Source organism: Hemicordylus capensis, chromosome 3 (assembly GCF_027244095.1).
Source record: "Hemicordylus capensis ecotype Gifberg chromosome 3, rHemCap1.1.pri, whole genome shotgun sequence".
Lineage (NCBI taxonomy): Eukaryota > Metazoa > Chordata > Lepidosauria > Squamata > Cordylidae > Hemicordylus > Hemicordylus capensis.
Window position 1 is genome coordinate 269,830,452 of NC_069659.1, and position 17,332 is coordinate 269,847,783.

Genomic DNA, 17,332 nt, shown 5'->3' on the forward strand with positions numbered 1-17,332 from the left:
ACTGTACACCCCAAAGGAAGAAAGGTACCACTAAGTCCAGGAGGATGCCAGCATGGATAACAGGTAATGTCAAGGAAACCATAAAAGGGGGAAAGACTTCTTCCAAAATTGGAAGGCCTGTCCAAATGAAGAGAACAGAAAGGAACACAAACTCTGGCAAAAGAAATGCAAGTGACAATAAGGGAGGCAAAAAGAGAGTTTGAGGAACATTTAGCCAAAAGTATCAAGGGGAATAACAAAAACTTATTTAAATACATCAGATGCAGGAAATCTGCCAGGGAGGCTGCTGGACCATTAGACAATGAGGGAGTGAAAGGGATTATTAAGGAGGATATGGAGGTTGCAAAGAAGCTAAATGAGTTATTTGCATCCATCTTCATGGCAGAGGATACTGAGCATATACCTGTTCCTGAACCAGGCTTTTTAGGGATGGAGGCTAAAGAACTGAGTCAGACAGAAGTGACAAGAGATGATGTTCTAAACTGTCTAGAAAAACTAAAAACTAACAAATTGCCAGGGCCGGATGGCATCCATCCAAGAGTCCTCAAAGCACTCAAATGTGAAATTGTTGACCTCCTTGCTAAAATATATAACTTGTCCCTGCAATCGGGCTCTGTACTGGAGGACTGGAAAGTAGCAAATGTAACACTGATTATGAAAAAGGGATCCAGGGGTGATCCAGGAAATTACAGGCCGGTTAGCTTAACATCCGTTCCAGGCAAATTGATGGAAAGCATCCTCAAGGATAAAATTGTAAAGTACATAGAAGAACAGGCCCTGTTGGGAGAGAACCAGCATAGCTTCTGCAAAGGTAAATCTTGCCTCACAAACCTTTTAGAGTTCTTTGAGAGTGTCAACAAGTGTGTGGATTAAGGTGATCCAGTTGACATAGTATACCTGGACTTCTAAAAAGCTTTCGATGAAGTTCCTCATCAAAGACTCCTGAGGAAACTTAGCATTCATGGGATAAGGGGACAAATACATGTGCAGATTGCTAACTGGTTAAAAGACAGGAAACAGAGGGTAGGTATAAATGGAGAGTTTTCACAATGGAGTACTGCGTACAATTCTGGTCACCACATCTAAAAAAGGACATCTTAGAATAGGAAAAGGTGCAGAAGAGTGCAACCAAGACGATCACCTTTCTTATAAGGCAAGGCTACAACACCTGAGGCTATTTAGTTTAGAAAAAAGACGAGTGCAGGGAGACATGATTAGAGGTCTATAAAATCATGCATGGTGTGGAGAAAGTGGATAGATAGAAATTCTTCTCCCTCTCACATAACACTTGAACCAGAGGTCATCCCATGAAATTGATTGCCAGGAAATCTAGGACCAACAAACAGAAGTACTTTTTCACACAACGCATAATCAACTTGTGGAGTTCTCTGCCACAAGTTGTGATGACAGCCAACAACCTGGATGGCTTTAAGAGGGGTTTGGATAGATGGAGGAGAGGTCTATCATCGGCTACTAGTTAGAGGGCTATAGGCCACCTCCAGCCTCAGAGGCAGGATGCCTCTGAGGACCAGTTGCAGGAGAGTAACAGTAGGAGAGAGGGCATGCCCTCAACTCCTGCCTGTGGCTTCCAGCAGCATCTGGTGGGCCACTGTGCGAAACAGGATCCTGGACTAGATGGGCCTTGGGCCTGATCCAGCAGGGCTGTTCTTATGTGGGGAAGTGCTACTGACAAAGAATGTTCAAAATTAAGATACTGAAAACAAGGCTTACATAGTCCATTAATTCATGAGCAGCACAGTTTATTCCCAAGTGCATATCTATTCCTAACTCCAAAGAAAGATGTGCACAAGCCGTATGGATCAAGGTCAGAGGTTGTTCTAAACTTTCGTTCCCCAATAAAAGGCAGCCTAAGGGAGACATTTTTTTTAAAACAGGTACCTGAAAATTAATTTTAAAAATGTTAGTAGCAATATACATTTATTCATATAAATGGATAAAGAAGCATTCTGCCAGCCTCAATCCAGTATAACCCTCTCCCTAGCAGTATGTATGTATGTATGTACATACTGCCCAAAACTTATGTCTCTGTATGGTTACCCTGCTATCAGTAAACTCAAAGTCTGTATGGTTACCATACTGCCCAAATGGGGTGTTCTTTCCCCACATCGCTGTTTTATAGGTCAATTTATGATAAGCTGTTGCTTTTTTTCTGTTTTTCAACTGAATTTAACTGATCAAAGCCTACACCAATTAAAGCCTATATGAAGTCAGTTAGCTCCCTGCAGACAGCTTGTTTAACATTCCCAGTTTCTATGACCAGTTGAGAGTGTGAATGTGGAGATTAATTACTGAGTGAGGCTTGTATTTACCACCTGCAAGAATGCTGTCTCATGCCCTTAGTTGCCTGGGTATGCATACTTCGGTTTGAGTTCCTTCCCAGCTTTTATATGGCCGCAATGTTTGGACAAAAAAAATAAATGAAATTATGTTATGGTTCTTAGATAATGAACAGAAGAAACATTCTGCTATTTCCGGATATTTTTTACTCAAATACAATACGAAACAAAAATAACAGACATGATCCAGTCAAAACTAAGTCCCATTAATTCAGTGGACAAGATTTAAACATATGCTTCTCCTGTCAAACCAGTGAGGCTTCAGTGCTTAACTTAGGGTGAATTATGGCCAACATTAGAAGTAATTGTAGTCATTTTGGTCTGAGGATACAAAGTGTGGGTCTTTCGGTAGATGACAAAAGCTTTGGACGGTTATCAAACCTTGATAGGCTCAAAAGGAAGTCCTACTTAGTCAATAGATAGGCTGCAGCATAAGAGACTATCTGACAAGTCTTGTCTCGCTTCATCCCTACTGAATCAGCAGTTTGACTGCACCATTTATGGAACAGTATGTTTTGATGTGCCTCCTAACATTTAGATTTCTCTCTCACCTTAGCACTATTCACATGTTATGTCTAAAGCATGTTGAATCCAAGTGCAGTGTAAGCATGTAAAGTATGTGTGCACAGTTATTATTCCCACATTATATTCAACATGTGCATAGAATTGTTCTTCCTATCTGTACCCTGCATTTGAGGAGGCGTGTACCCATATTTATTTTAATATGAACACATATACACTTATTCACACAAAAAACATGTACAAGTGTACAGACACCTTTACACATGCGGAATGGAATGTATGAATAAGGTTCTTTGTCAGGTGAATTTTGATATAACTTTTTTAAAAATCTAAAATCCAAAAGTATGGCAGAAAAAAAACATTTAAAACACATACATTTCAATCACATTAGCATTCTCTGAAAACTGCCATATACCATGCTTTCATTTTTCATCCAGGTGGGCATCCTCAACTCACTATGGAACCAATAGTTTTTACAACACATACCCTTGGGGGACACACCAAACCCTTGATCCAATTCATCCATCCGAACTTAGTTTTCCATCTGTCTATATATAAAATTGTTTTGCCTGCCATATATTAAATTACTATAAATAATTAGCATTAAATTACTATGAATAAGTATTTAATAAATTATTATTTTTTAAATAATTAGTTAAATAATTACTATAAATAATTAGACTTTACAGTGCCCTGGGGGAAGTGGTGAATGGGAAGGGCGAAGATTGGCGAGAGGGGATGGAGTACACATCACCAGTTCATGCCAAGAAACAGCAAGGGGGACATGACACTCGTGTCTTTTAGGTACAAAAAGGATACAGAAGATGCCCTATAAGTTATAGTCCTGGCTGTTGTACTGCCTTAGTACTCTTAGTGGGACACAGATAATGTCCTAATTTGTTTTGGATGACATGACTTAACCGCTGATATGCAACCAATACATCACATTTTGAATCTCTAAGGCACTTAGAACTCTGCAGGTTATACTATGTACTGATGTACAATGGAACAATAGGAACTAGAGAGCACATCAGTATGACTTCTTTGATCATCATGCTGCATCTTCTTGGCATTCCATGATACTGGTACTAGATACTCCTGGTTTAAGAGACAAAATTTACCTCATGACTTCAAACTGCACTTCCTGACTGAGACATTTTGTAGACCTGAGATTCTAATGGATGGCATCATCAGGTTGGCAAGACCACTGGATGGAATGTAGTCCTGAGTTCTTATCGTGATGCCAGAGAAATGTGATATTTGTCTGAAGTTTGGCCAATTCATTATACAACCAATCCATTATACTTCCTAGTATTTAACCCAAGCAACAATAATATTTTCTGGTTTTTTTGTATGATTATAAATTTCTTCCAGCAAACTGCTGATATATAGGTATCAATACATGATAGACCATTATATTGCCTTTCAAATAAAACTACCATTTTATTATTCCATAGATTGTGACATACAATAATCCACTTTTTAAAGTTTTAAGACTGCAATATATTTTTCCTTACCGGAGCTTTTTTCCCTGCATCTTTTGCAGTTGCCTTTTTACTCTCTGCCACAGCACTAGCCTGTCACAATGATTTTTAAAAAACGTTTAGAAAGATGTGACTATTTCAGGCAAATATTTATAAAGAATTAATCACATGTTAGACTAACAACCTTAAGAATATAACATTGAGGAATACACAGGACAAAATAAATTGGTGTTCAGTGCAACAAAAAACTGACTTAGAAACACAATTACATGTTTATTGAACTAGCAAAGCAATGTAGCAAGTCAGCTTCTAGTATTTACATAATACAATTGGAGAAAAGCTGCATCGCTTTGCTGTATGATTCAACTGCTTTTCGTAAACAAGAAAATGAGGTTTCCAATTCTTAAAATAAAAATTTCAATACCATCATCAGTAAAAACCTAAGATGACTCACAATATTTTTATACATATCAATGAGGATAGCTGACATCCTAATGCAGCATGGCTGGCACAGGGCATCTAAGAAAGCTCTCTTCATGCAGACACATCTTCCTTGTGCACACATGCTGCATTCAGATGTCAGCGCCAGGGACATGTTTTGGGGCAACACAGGGCACTTCCAGAGGCAGATGAGATCAGCAAAATTCACAAACACACACCCCATTCATTTGGGCACAGCAGTAGTGGGGAAGCTCTCTGCAGCAAGGACATGACTTCCAGGCATGCCCACACTGTGTTAGTTGGGATGTCAGCTAATGTTTACATAAAATCTCAATATAAATTAGGATGCTTCACATTTCCTGTCTAAAATTATACTTAAAAGACTACACCACCCAACTAATCATTAAAATTCATTGCAACACAAAAACAATCTTTGAAAATACTTCCAGAAGCCTGTTTTAAGAAGAACATCTTACAAGGAGCAGGATCCAAAGCCACACTTTAGGCATACCCAAGTGAATGGGTATGCCCACTGGAAGTTTTGCCTTCACCCTTCCCTTTTGAATGACAGGCCACCATGCTCTATGAACCAGTCTGAGCTAGGTGTAAGACTGGTTTTGGAGGCCCTGCTCTCTGGTCTGTGCCCTGTACCCATAAGAGCTCTTTTAGGGGGACTTGAAACTAGGGATGTGCACAAACCAGTTCAGAGGGCTGGCATTCGGACTGGTTCAGAGGCGGTGCTTACCTTTAAGGAGCAGAGGGGGAGGGTGCTTATCTCCCCCCATTTTCCCCACTGGTGCTCTCCCCAAAATTACAAAATTATTGTATTACTTCCTTGTCACCCCGGCCAGCATCATACCAGAAGTGGCTGGTACGCGTGCATGACATGCACAGCGCACCGGCCATTTCTGGTACGATGCTGACCAGGGCGGCAAGGAGGTACACTGCTACCCTGTGCCAGCAATTTTGGGGAAAGCACTAGCGGGAGAAATGCGGCAGGGCAGGGGATGAGCATCCTCCCTTTTCCTTAAAGGTAAACCCTCTCCCCCCACCTCCCAGGAGTGCACAAACCCATTTGTGCACATCCCTACTTGAAACTTGTATTTTTAGGCAAGCATATGATTTATTACCTTTTTCAATTGTTTTAGTACTGTGTTAGTGCCACTAGTTATTACATTATTGTATTTTCTTAAATCGATTTTGATTTTTTTAATGTTTTTGATATCTGTATATCACTTTAGTTGCATTTGCCGAAAAGAAAGGTAAAAAATGAACCTGACTGAAATAATTATCAAAAACTGTTTTTGAAAACCCTTGATTTCAAAAGAAGTTTGCCATGTAGCATATGGGAAGGGAGCTCCTGTTTCAGAAACACAAGTCCAAAGTTCCTTTGGGTATGAAGAATTAGTTAAACAGTTCTTCAGCTCCTGGTCACCTTCAGCTTTTGTAGGCCTCATTCTGGCAAGTTTTGTGGGACAGCCGCAGAAAAGGTCCTGTGCTTTTGGCCAATCTTATTTCCTAAACAAAGTAAATACCAAGAAGGGCCTCTCCAGCTTTTTAAAATTATTATTATTGGCAGGAGTGTGTCAATGATTAATTTGAACATCTTACCGCTTTACACAATGATTCAATCAGCTTCAACATTTCTTTCTGAACATCCAGACATCGTTCTATACCCTGAAAAATTAAACATAACTCTCAATCTAGAGGATATTGTTTCATTGCATCATTTTAAACACATTTGATTATTTTCCCTCAGTCACTACTAAGTTGTAGATATTTAGTTACGGTTCACTCCAGGCTGCATGAGAAGTTATGGAGAAGTCATAGCTATGTGGTGCTATCTGCTTAAAGGTCTCAGCACACAGAGTATTTTAAGTAGATTGATCTGGGGCCATTTCTAGGTAGCAATTAAATGCATACGTGAAAAACTTGTGCTCAAGTTCTAAGCACATACAGATTTGGTTCTCAACATCCAGACTTCACCCTATACCCTGAAAAATTAAACCTAACTCTAGAATCTTTGCATGTATCCTATTCAAGGCAAAGACCGGCTGGGCAAGACTAGTATTTTTCAATGAGGCTGGCCTTCAGCAACATAGCCCCTTACAAAAGCATTTCACAATTTAGTAGGTTTCTTCCTGCTGTTCTCTGTTCCATCTGAAAAGAGCATGAGATCATGCTGAGGAGAAGGACAGAAGCCTGTGGGAGTGTGTGGAGGGTGAATAAACTCAGAATTCACATACAAGCTTTTCACATTGCACATTTTATTGCCATCTGTAAATAGCCAAGGTACTAGCAGAAAAGAAACAGGAATGATAAAACATTTCAAGTCAAGAGAGAAGAGCTGGTCTTGTGGTAGGCAAGCATGACTTATCCCCATAGCTAAGCAAGGTCCGGCCCGGTTGCATATGAATGGGAGACTAGAAGTGTGAGCACTGTAAGATATTCCTCTTAGGGAATGGAGCTGCTCTGGGTAGAGCAGAAGGTTCCAAGTTTCCTCCCTGGCTTCTCCAAGATAGGGCTGAGAGAGATTCCTGCCTGCAATCTTGGAGAAGCCACTGCCAGTCTGTGAAGACAATGCTGAGCTATATAGACCAATGGACTGACTCAGTATATGGCAGCTTTCTATCTTCCTAAGTCAAGAATCTGGGATGATACACAGGGCATCAGGACCATGGACAGAAGCACAGGAGGACAAAAGGAGAACGACCAGCAAGCAGAAAGTCTTGGATATTTATCTTGAAGTAGTAAGCAACATACTGAATTGTGTAATGCTTTTGTAAGGGGCATGTTGCTCCTTGGAAAATACTAGTCTTGCCCTGAGCATTGTCTTGGCCTTAAATAGGATACATACAAGGAAATGATCAGCTCTGCCAATATGCAAGAACCACTGCGGTAGAGCTGTATACATTTTCTTGTGCCATAGACTGCAGCATATATTTTAATTCTCCTTTATTTGGGGAAGTTATACCCTTGGCAACCCAGGTTCTACACCAATTTTCATGTGGCTCAGCCTGCTTTCTACTTGGCTCCCTTGCCTATTCTTTGAACACACAAATGCATCATCTTTACTGTGAGGGGCTTAAAAGGGGTTATCTGAGAGAGTGGCAGACAAACCTAAGAATCTATTAAAGCCAGTTTCCATGCACAATTCCATCTTAAATTCAAAGTATTCATAGACATTTTAATTGAGACCTTTCAGAAAAATATCTTTTTTAAAAAAATTCCGTAACATTTGTTACCCTTGAATTTGGAGTCCCATTTTATGCAAATAAAACTCATATTAGGAAACAGAACTCCACTAAATCTCTCCATTTTTATGATTTGCTTTCCCTAGTCACAAGTAGCAAAATCCACTGGCTGACACGGTGACTAATGAATGGCGCATATACAGCAGCTATGGGAATACAGCAGGGCCGCTCCTGTTGCTCCATTTGCCTTTGGTATGCATGTGTCATTACACAGCAGAACAAGTGGCCACTTCTCCCAGAGTGCTCTTCTGTACTCCTGAAGCCTTCTGTCACAGTGGAAATGCATTGCTGGCAGCAATGTGTTTCTATGTGATAGAGGGCTTCAGGAGTGCAGGAGAGCACTCTGGGAGAAGTGCCCATTTGCTTCATTGCAGAACAACATATGGGTAACAGAGGCAATCAGAGCAGTGAGGCAATCCCACTGCAACCCCATAACAGCTGTTTTGATGCCTTCTTTGGTAGTCAGGATGTCAGCCATTGTGAACTTCCTAGAAAGTAAGTTCCATTGAAATGAATGGGAGTTGTCTTAAAAAAAAAAAAAAAAAAAAACCAACACGCAATTTATTACACATTTCCACATGCTTGATATTTTCTTTTCTTTCTTTGTAACCACTTTTCTACATATATATATAAGGCTACAGGGTCTATATTGGAACATATCACCAATATATCCTTGGAATATATCACCAAGGGTCTCCTGCTCTCTGGGATATATTCTTAGGAGGCACAAAGGGCTGCAGAAGGAAAGGAAGAGAGGTGAAAATTGCCCCTCCCTCATTACATGTGCAAAGTGTTATTCAGCAGGCATGATGTTAGTCTTGATGGCAATCATTGCATTTATTGCAGTCAACATGAAAATAGTAGCATACAGTACTTGTTTAACTGTTAACCAAGCAGGAGGAATAAGCATCACTTCTTTCATGAGATTCAGTTTCCCAGGTGATGATTTTCCACAGCTCAGTACTGTTACCATTGGCAGTGGCATAGCCAGCTCCTTGGGGAAATCCTAAAATGGAAAATGTCATGGGGTATGTTAAATGTTCACTCTGCAAATAAAAGCCTGATTCTATTGGTCTGCTTTCATTTTGTGTTATGAGTTGTTATGAATTGTCTTGTGTTTCATCTGGACTGGAAAAGTGGGTTATAAAACTTGTCAATAAATAGTATGCATCTCTGCAGGAGTGACTGGCAAAAAAGACAAAGCCTGAATGATCTACATTAATTGCTAATAATTACATTACATACACACAGACACACAGACACACTCACACTCACACTATTAAATGACGTCAGCACAGGGCACCTCCAACACCTGAAGGCCCCTAAGATAAAAGATGAAATCTATATACACCATGGCGATACCATAAAAAGTGTCGCTTGCATGGTGGGGCAGAAGGCACATGCTAGGGCAGCAGCACACAGTACTCAGGTTGCATCTCAGATCTGGAACATGGACATCAGTAGGGCCTTTAAGACTGATCCTATGGATTTGGGCAGCAGAGAGCTAATGCACATGAGCAAGCCAAGGTTGCTTAATATTTGTACTGGCTCACATGTTCCATAGCCTAATGAGGGCAGTACCAATCCACCCATGATACCGCAGGCTCCTAACAAAGTGCCAGTGGACCTGCACTTTTGTGAAAGAGCACAAATATTTAAAGTAGCACACCCACACTCTGGAAGTGCTTTTTAGATCTAAAATGCTGCTTCCCGCCTCCGCTCCTGAGCAGTGGGCGGGAGGGTTGTGCGCCCAGCCTGAGAAGCAGGCACACCAGCACCATTTTGGCCCCCTCCACATGGCCAATGGCCTGGCCAGTCAGGAGAAGGGGTGGGGGAAGGTGCTAGCCCGACAGCCTCCTCACGGGCAGTCTCTTTGCTGCTGGGCACCCACCCACCCTCCTGGTACTCAGTGAGGGATAGCCGGTCGCCTACGGGGGCCAAATAGGAATGGCAGATTGGCTGAGGCATGACCTTTTTTCACCTACTTATCACTGAGGCTTAGGAGCTAAGCCATTGGTAGCCATCGTTACCAAGGGACACCGGGTGGCAGGTAGGCACAGGGAATCAATTGGTCACTTTGCAGGAGAGTGCGGGTGTTGGGTAGGTAGATTCAGGGATCGGTGTTTGGCTGGAGGGCCAGTTGGGTGAGGGGGGGTCAAGAAACAGACTTTCAGGGCTTCGACGGCCCGTAAGGTTGGGAATGGCCCCCACTCGGGGGGTGGGCGTGACACACGGCTCAGAGCTTTGACGGCTTGGGTTGGGGGGCTGTCGGACCCCCCCCCATGGGGTGAAGCCCCGCAGTGAGAGGAGATCAGGACTTGGGGCCTGACCAAATCAGGACCCGGCCCTTCGCCCTGATGTGGGGTGCCCTTCACTAGGAAGGGCTACCACACGAGATGAGTACCCGCACTCTGGTTAATTGGGACCCCGTTGCAAGTGTTGTTACCTCTGTACAATAATAAAGTGGCCCTTATTTACTCCAACTAAGCATGTCCTGTCTTCATTGGGGCCTGAGGGTGCAACCATTGCTTGACTGCCAATGGTGTCTTCCTGATGTAAGTAGTTCTTCCAGAGTGCAGGTACACTACTTTAAGTATTTACGCTCTTGAGCAGAAGCACAAGTCCGCTGGCACTTCATTAGGAGTCCACAGCAACACAGATGCATCAGCACCACCCACATTAGGTTGCATTACATGAGAGTAACTAACTATATCTTATATTTGTTTCTGAAAGAGCTGGAAATGTTACTATCCTTAGTGCATAACTGGAGGAACTGAAAGAGAGGGAGATATTGGCAGATGTAACTCAATGGCGCAAAATGTGCATGGAGTCAGAGTGCAGTTAACAGAAAAGCGGGTGGGCAGAGCCAATGGAACTCTGTGTAAAGGAGGGCTTGAACAAAAACAGCAGGAAATTTCTTAGCTGGAAGAATAGTTCCTGAAAACAGGCATAACCCCTTCTGTTTCTGAGGGAGGGAGGTGTCTAAAACTCTTTAGTTTTCTTACTAGCCATTTCACACCTTTGTGCTTCTGAGGTGGGAGCGGTCTGACACATTTAAGCTCTTGGTGTGTGGGGAATTAAATCCCCTTCCCAAGAAGATAAAAACAACTGCATGTGTGTGAACTCTCCTGAGGAATGGAAGGGGAAACTGTGCACCAATCTGTTAATCTGCTGATCATTGTATCTGGGACAGAGCTCCCCCTCTCTCACACACACAAAAACCCCAACCCAGAAAACAGGGGGGGGTGTACCTATGAAATAAAATCCAAGTTAGATTAGGGGACTCCTGTCTTTATTCCTAACTTCAGTTTCCACCACCCCCTTTCTCAGCAACAGGCTCAAGTAATACATACACACCAGGGATATACTGCAACATTTTGTTGTGGGTCCATGCTTGCTTAGTATATGGTTCTGATCCAAATCCTACTGATGATAAATAAAAAACTTCCACAGGTCTTGCATTCAAACATCTTGAGTAGGGAATTCTGAAGTGTTTGCAACACTTGGTACAAAATTGGAACATCCTAAGAAGTACCTCATTGTGTTTCAGTGAAGCAATATGTAAGTACAAAGGTATGTCTCTGATCATCGCAGCAGCTTTTGCAACAGCAAGTGATATACATCCAATAGCCATGCTGCCCTTCACTACAGGTTCAATGGGTTCCAGTGGTGGAATTAGCTTCTCCATAAAAGAAGCCTTCTTCCCTGAGAACAAGAAGTTGTATTGCTTTAAAATTTTGTATTTACATTACCAGCACCACAGAGACAACTTAAACTTCAGCAATTAAATACTTTATATTGAAGTTGTGAACTTAAAGAAATTAGGAAAGAATCTTCAAACTCCTTACTCTAGACCAATCTCACTGGGGTCAAAGATAATGCTCCAGAGATTGAGCTCGAGGGCTGTTCTGTTTTAAAACTCTGTTTTAATTCTGTTTTAAAACTCTTCATATATAGCAAACTAGCTTTCTGACACTTATCTCCTATTATTTTAGACTTTCTCCCCCTCTGCTCTTAGATGTAATAATCTGATATTTTGAGTGCTATATTGAGGGATTAGATAGAAACTTTCTCCTTTCCCCTGGTTTTTTTTTTTTTTTAACGTTATGTCCTTTATCTTCTAACACTCATAGATCCAGACTTTTCAAACAACACTTTAAGTGCACAAAACTCAGAATCCAAGGTAGATTTTGAAAATTACTCAGCTCCCATTTAGACACCTTAATAGTGGCAAGATTTTGTAGCAAAGAACTTAGCAACCATCAGCTCCCACTGTGACATTTATGTCCTCAAATCCTTATCATCCAATGGTTTCCTTTGATTCCCAAATAGGAGCTGGCATCTTTTGAAAATCTGACACTAGTTGTGGGTGCTGAGCGCCTTTGAAAATCTGACCTTTAATCCAAGCACTTAATAGCACTTTTGAGCAGCAGAACATAAATGCCACCAAGTGCAACCATAGAACTCTATGCAGAGACACAGCTAAAGAGGCCTTTAATTTGAAGCACACCTTAGATTTGACCCTTCTTGTTGCCTAGAATGTACAACTAAGGCGCTTGAGGGTCAAACATGAAGCAACGGTGTCTGAATAGGGCATGTTCTCTAAAGATTTTAAGAAATCAGTTTAATTTTCCATTAAATGGCAAAGTCCCTCATTTGAAAATTAAACATCCCTTCTTGCTTCCAATATTAAGTTCCAATAAAGAAATACTTTCTTTATCTCTATATTTAAAAGCCTTAAGATGTATGTTACACATCCAATGGTACATAGCACATCTGCAAGAATTGTCCAAAGGAGAGAGAACATATGGAGTAGGGCTGAGTGGCAGAAAGAGGGGCAGCTGCTGAGGAGGAGGAGGAAGGGCCGAGGAGGCAGCACTGCAGCCACAAGGAAGAAAGAAAAAGACATTGAGCAGCAGCCTTCGTCACCCTGCCAAGTCTCCTCACGAGGAAGATGGCCAGGGCGAAAGAGCGCACCAAGGGCCATCAGTAAAGGCCAGAAAGGAAGCACCGGCTTGGCCATTCTCACGAGGAGACTCAGCAGGGCAACAAAAACCAGCCCTTAGTACATTCTCCCACCTAAATTGGCCATCCTCCTCATGAGGAAACCCAGCACGGAGACGCAACGGAGGCCGGAGACAGGAGCTGACCTAGGCCGTCGCAATGCTGCTCTCTCTAGGAAGGAAAGGGGGGAGTGGGGGCGAGAGCAGTGGGCTGGGAGAGGGGGTGAGAGCGAGTTGTGGGGGGGAGCGAGGGGAAGAGCAGGGAAGGTTTTGCTACCTCCACTGCTGTCCCGGATTATCTGGGGAGGGGTGAGAGATGGAGAACTAAGGCACAGATGTTCTGTGCAGGGCCAGCAAGTTTATAGATATTTTCTTTATATGTAAATATTTTCTTTTCTAAGATAAGTAGTAATTGTAAAACTTTTCATTTCATATTCACTAAGAAAACAATAATCACAGTGAAAACTACATAATTAGTGATGTGGAGGTACCAGTACAATTCCCACAACATCTGCTACTGGTGGGGGAAAAAATCTCTATTTTTCAGCTGAAAATGATATTAAATATTTGAGAGCAAATACTGTATATATACAACATCCACATTCCCTTCTGTGCCTAACCATGAACAGGTCACAGTTACGGCACAAGAAGCTCATAAAACAGGAACACTATGATGCATTTCCTTCAGCATGCAACATCTGGAGCCCAATCCTCAGAAACTTACAGCAAAGAAGGCCCCAATGAACTGCTCCGTGTGTTGCTGGGTTTGATTTTCATGAATGAAAAATATTTTAGGAGGCCATTTCTCACATAACAATGATGGCATAGTCCTCGTTGGCAGCTAGATCAGCTGACAGGCCAGTTTCAAGCTAAGTGGCATGGAGACATTCCCAGAACCCCTCCATGGTGCCATTTCCCTACTGGACTTAGGTCAGTGTCAGTGTTATAGCAGAAGATGTGCTCAGTCATTCTTTTCACTTTATTCTTAGAAAGAACTAAATTAGTACTAGGCACTAGGAGAAATGTTAATGAGTTATGTCATGGAATGTAGCTTGGGGATCCTGCTGATTTGGCAGATTAATCACATTTTGGCATCAGCCAAAGCAGCCTGAAAATAAAAAGCCGGAATCTGACCATTTCATGCAGTGTTTCCCAGTTTTTTTGTTGTTCTTGTTTTGCCTGTGCAACCTTCACTTGGGGACCTTGCACAGCAGTAAAGACAAACAAAGCAACAAGATTGATAGGATCAACAGGACCTTCACCCGAACCCCTATCTGCAGTTGCAGATGCGATTACTCTGCTTGAGATCATGAACTCTGAGGCATAAACATGCTAAATGTGGGAACAGATTCTTTGAAAGCCAGCAAAATTAAGAGAGGTGTGTAGCAGAAGCATAGTATGGACAGCTCAACAGATCTCTGCCTTCCCTTCCCAGAAAACTGCTTCTGCAAGAAGAGAAAAAGCCTAGGGCCATGAGAGCAGTATTCTGAGGGATGTGATCTTCTTTAAATGATACATGTTCTGTTATATAACCTGGTTTGAGTGATTTCTTTTTTCCAGGAGGTGCTGTATGTGGTGGAGAAGGAGTAACAGCTGTTTCCAGGGTTTCTCTTTCTTTTTCAGTTTCCCATCTTTCTTTATCTTCTTCTGCTTTCTTTGTAAAATATTCACTGTAGCAAAAGGAAATGGCATGACCACTGGCTGCTTTGTAACAGTCCAAATCTCACTACTTTCTAGAGTGGAAAGGTTCAGAGGGCTATTCTGAGATGACAAATTAGAGTTAACACTTTAAATTTGTTTCACTTTCCCTCTACTGATTTGTTTCACTTTAGCTCTATAAATTTGCATACATTTTTGTTAATATTTCCATTGCATGTTCAACACTGTTTAGAAGTTATAGTTCCCCATCATCATGCCGTTTGCTCGGAAGACAGGTAGAGGCTTCAAGATCCCAAGGATAGAAGTCGGCAAGAAGTAAGTGCCAAGAACAATGCAGATCAGTGCATTTGGCTTTTCTGCCACTAGCGCCTTCTTTACTCCTACACATATGGCTTCGTTCCATTACTACCATTGTCAGATGAGCACACACTTCTTTCAAGCCACTGCACAGGTTTCCTCAGCTAGCTGCACAACAAACAGAACTGAAGGGAAGGAAATTTGATATATCATATATATATATAAACTAGGGGTGGGGGAAGAAAAGACATAGGCAAGAGTGGAAATACTGTATATTAGATAAATACTAGTGTACCTGGGAATCAACTTACAATTTCATCACTAATCAACTAGAGGAAATTGTATCCTCTAGTCAACCTTATTATTCCGCAAATTTTCCATACTGCTGTTGACTTTTAAAAAAAATATTATGGGGATTATTTCCATGACTGCAGCTCTGAAACATGGTCTGTAAAAAGAGTTCTATGATTTCAGCCCTGAAAAAAGCTACAATTTCCAGGAGCACTCCTGGCACTCCCAAGACTACATGAGAAGCCCTGCTGGAAATTGCACGCTATCTCTGCTCCCTCACACCTGGGTGAAAGATGAACTTCTGTCAGCCGGTCTCCTGCCCCTGTAACTACATTCAGGCATTGGAGAAGGGGCGGTGGGCCAAAGTAAAGCTTCGCATTGGCCCAATCCAGTTCAATCTGGGCTCATTTCAACATAAACAGTTCAGTTCAGTCTGGGTCAAATCTGAATAGTCCATCAAAGCTTTGCATGACTCTGGTAACAAAATGTGTTGGCTACTGGTTGCAAATGATTTAGATAAATAATACATTTCTTTGAAGACTAAACTTAAAGTCCATCATGAGCGGCTTCCTGATCACCAGGCTCGTGTGCTTAAGGCACAGCAGTTTCAAATCCTTAAGTATGCTAACCTGAAGGATGCTAAGCTGTAAGTATGCTAAACCTGAGCTAATCTGTAAGTATGCTAACCTGATGGGTGACTGAAACACACAATTCTTGTACTTAAACATAATAGGATTTCAAAAGCAAAAAAATTAAAATAAAATCACAGGACAAAAAACAGATTAAATACAAGAAACCTACCATAGCAGCTCATCAACTTTGTGTTGGTCAGTAGGTTGAAGGCCTCTGAGCATTTCATTCAGTGATTCATTTATCCATTCAATTGCTGTATTTATAGATTCATATCTTTGCCTTTCATCAGCATCAACTGCCTCTGAAGATGCATTTTCAAGAATTTCAGCATGAGAACAGATCATGCTGGAACAAATGCTCTGCAGAACAGTTTTTAAAGACATGCTTATCATTGAATTTATTCCACATAATAAATACAAAATGGAAATTATTCTGCTAAACGCTTAAGTTGTATTATTAATGTATGCTTTTTCATGTTTCCCCCCATTGCTTCTACTAACACAATAAACTCTTCACACTTCAAGTATTTCACCAAGGAATTCAAGGAATGTTATTACTATAGTAGAATACTCTATTTGCAGCTTCTTGTTATATCAATTTAATTTGCTCAGTATACAGATCTGTTTATGTATGGTTGTCAGCCCTCCAGGATTGGCCTCAAGTTTCTAGGAATCAGAATCAATCTCCAAGTGACTATTAAAAGCAATCCTGGACATTTTAATGATATTGTGAATTATAATGGAAAAAATAGGGAGGGTCCCCATTGGCAACCTTTATGTGAATTTTTGAATAATGAAGATGCCCCTAGACTGTACTGTATTTCTTATCCATTGATTTGCTGTTGAATAAACCTTAATACGTTTTTTAAAAAGTGAAAAACAGATCCGAACAGATAGAGTGGCTTTAATTATTCCATTAAGTGCACTGAAATGCCCCAATATATATCCATGCACAAGTGAAACCCAAGCAACTTCACTCGTCCTTCTCTGTAATCCCTCAGACATAGTGAAAAATGTTATTAATGGTGCAGAAGATAAGAGAAAGAACCTTCTTAACATTAAACAAGAAAATGTAAGACACAGGAATTGTTCTATCAGCTTCAGTTTTACATTTGAAAAGTTGTTTGATAAAAGAACAGATTCATTTCAAAATAAAAATAAAAACAAAAACATAAGGGATTACTTTGCTGTCTTCAGAAAAGTTGTGCCTGATGTCCCCACAAGTAAACTAGAGAAATGTGGACTGAAATGTACTGCAATAATGTTAGATACAGGACCAGTAAGAAAAATACACAATTGTCATTTGAATTTTGAAATAAAATATGAAACTGAAACACAACTATTGCGGAGGACAGAATTAAAATGTCCTTAAAATAGTCCGTTGCCACAGGC

At 41.1% G+C, this 17,332-nt stretch overlaps 1 protein-coding gene across 4 annotated transcripts in view; it reads right to left on the reverse strand.

Annotated features, from left to right (window-relative positions):
• The window catches only part of ENO4 (enolase 4), a 39,017-nt gene that overhangs the window by 13,492 nt on the left and 8,193 nt on the right, over window positions 1–17,332 (reverse strand). For 2 of the 4 annotated variants that reach the window (XM_053305435.1, XM_053305434.1), the window contains exons 3-9: window positions 16,110–16,300; window positions 14,595–14,731; window positions 11,594–11,763; window positions 8,933–9,064; window positions 6,416–6,481; window positions 4,397–4,456; window positions 1,732–1,899 (exon numbers count right to left, since the gene is read on the reverse strand). In XM_053305435.1, the coding sequence (XP_053161410.1) occupies window positions 1,732–1,899; window positions 4,397–4,456; window positions 6,416–6,481; window positions 8,933–9,064; window positions 11,594–11,763; window positions 14,595–14,731; window positions 16,110–16,300 (924 nt within the window). The remainder of the gene's footprint in view (window positions 1–1,731; window positions 1,900–4,396; window positions 4,457–6,415; window positions 6,482–8,932; window positions 9,065–11,593; window positions 11,764–14,594; window positions 14,732–16,109; window positions 16,301–17,332) is intronic. The other 2 variants (XM_053305436.1, XM_053305437.1) reach the window with 2 other exon arrangements.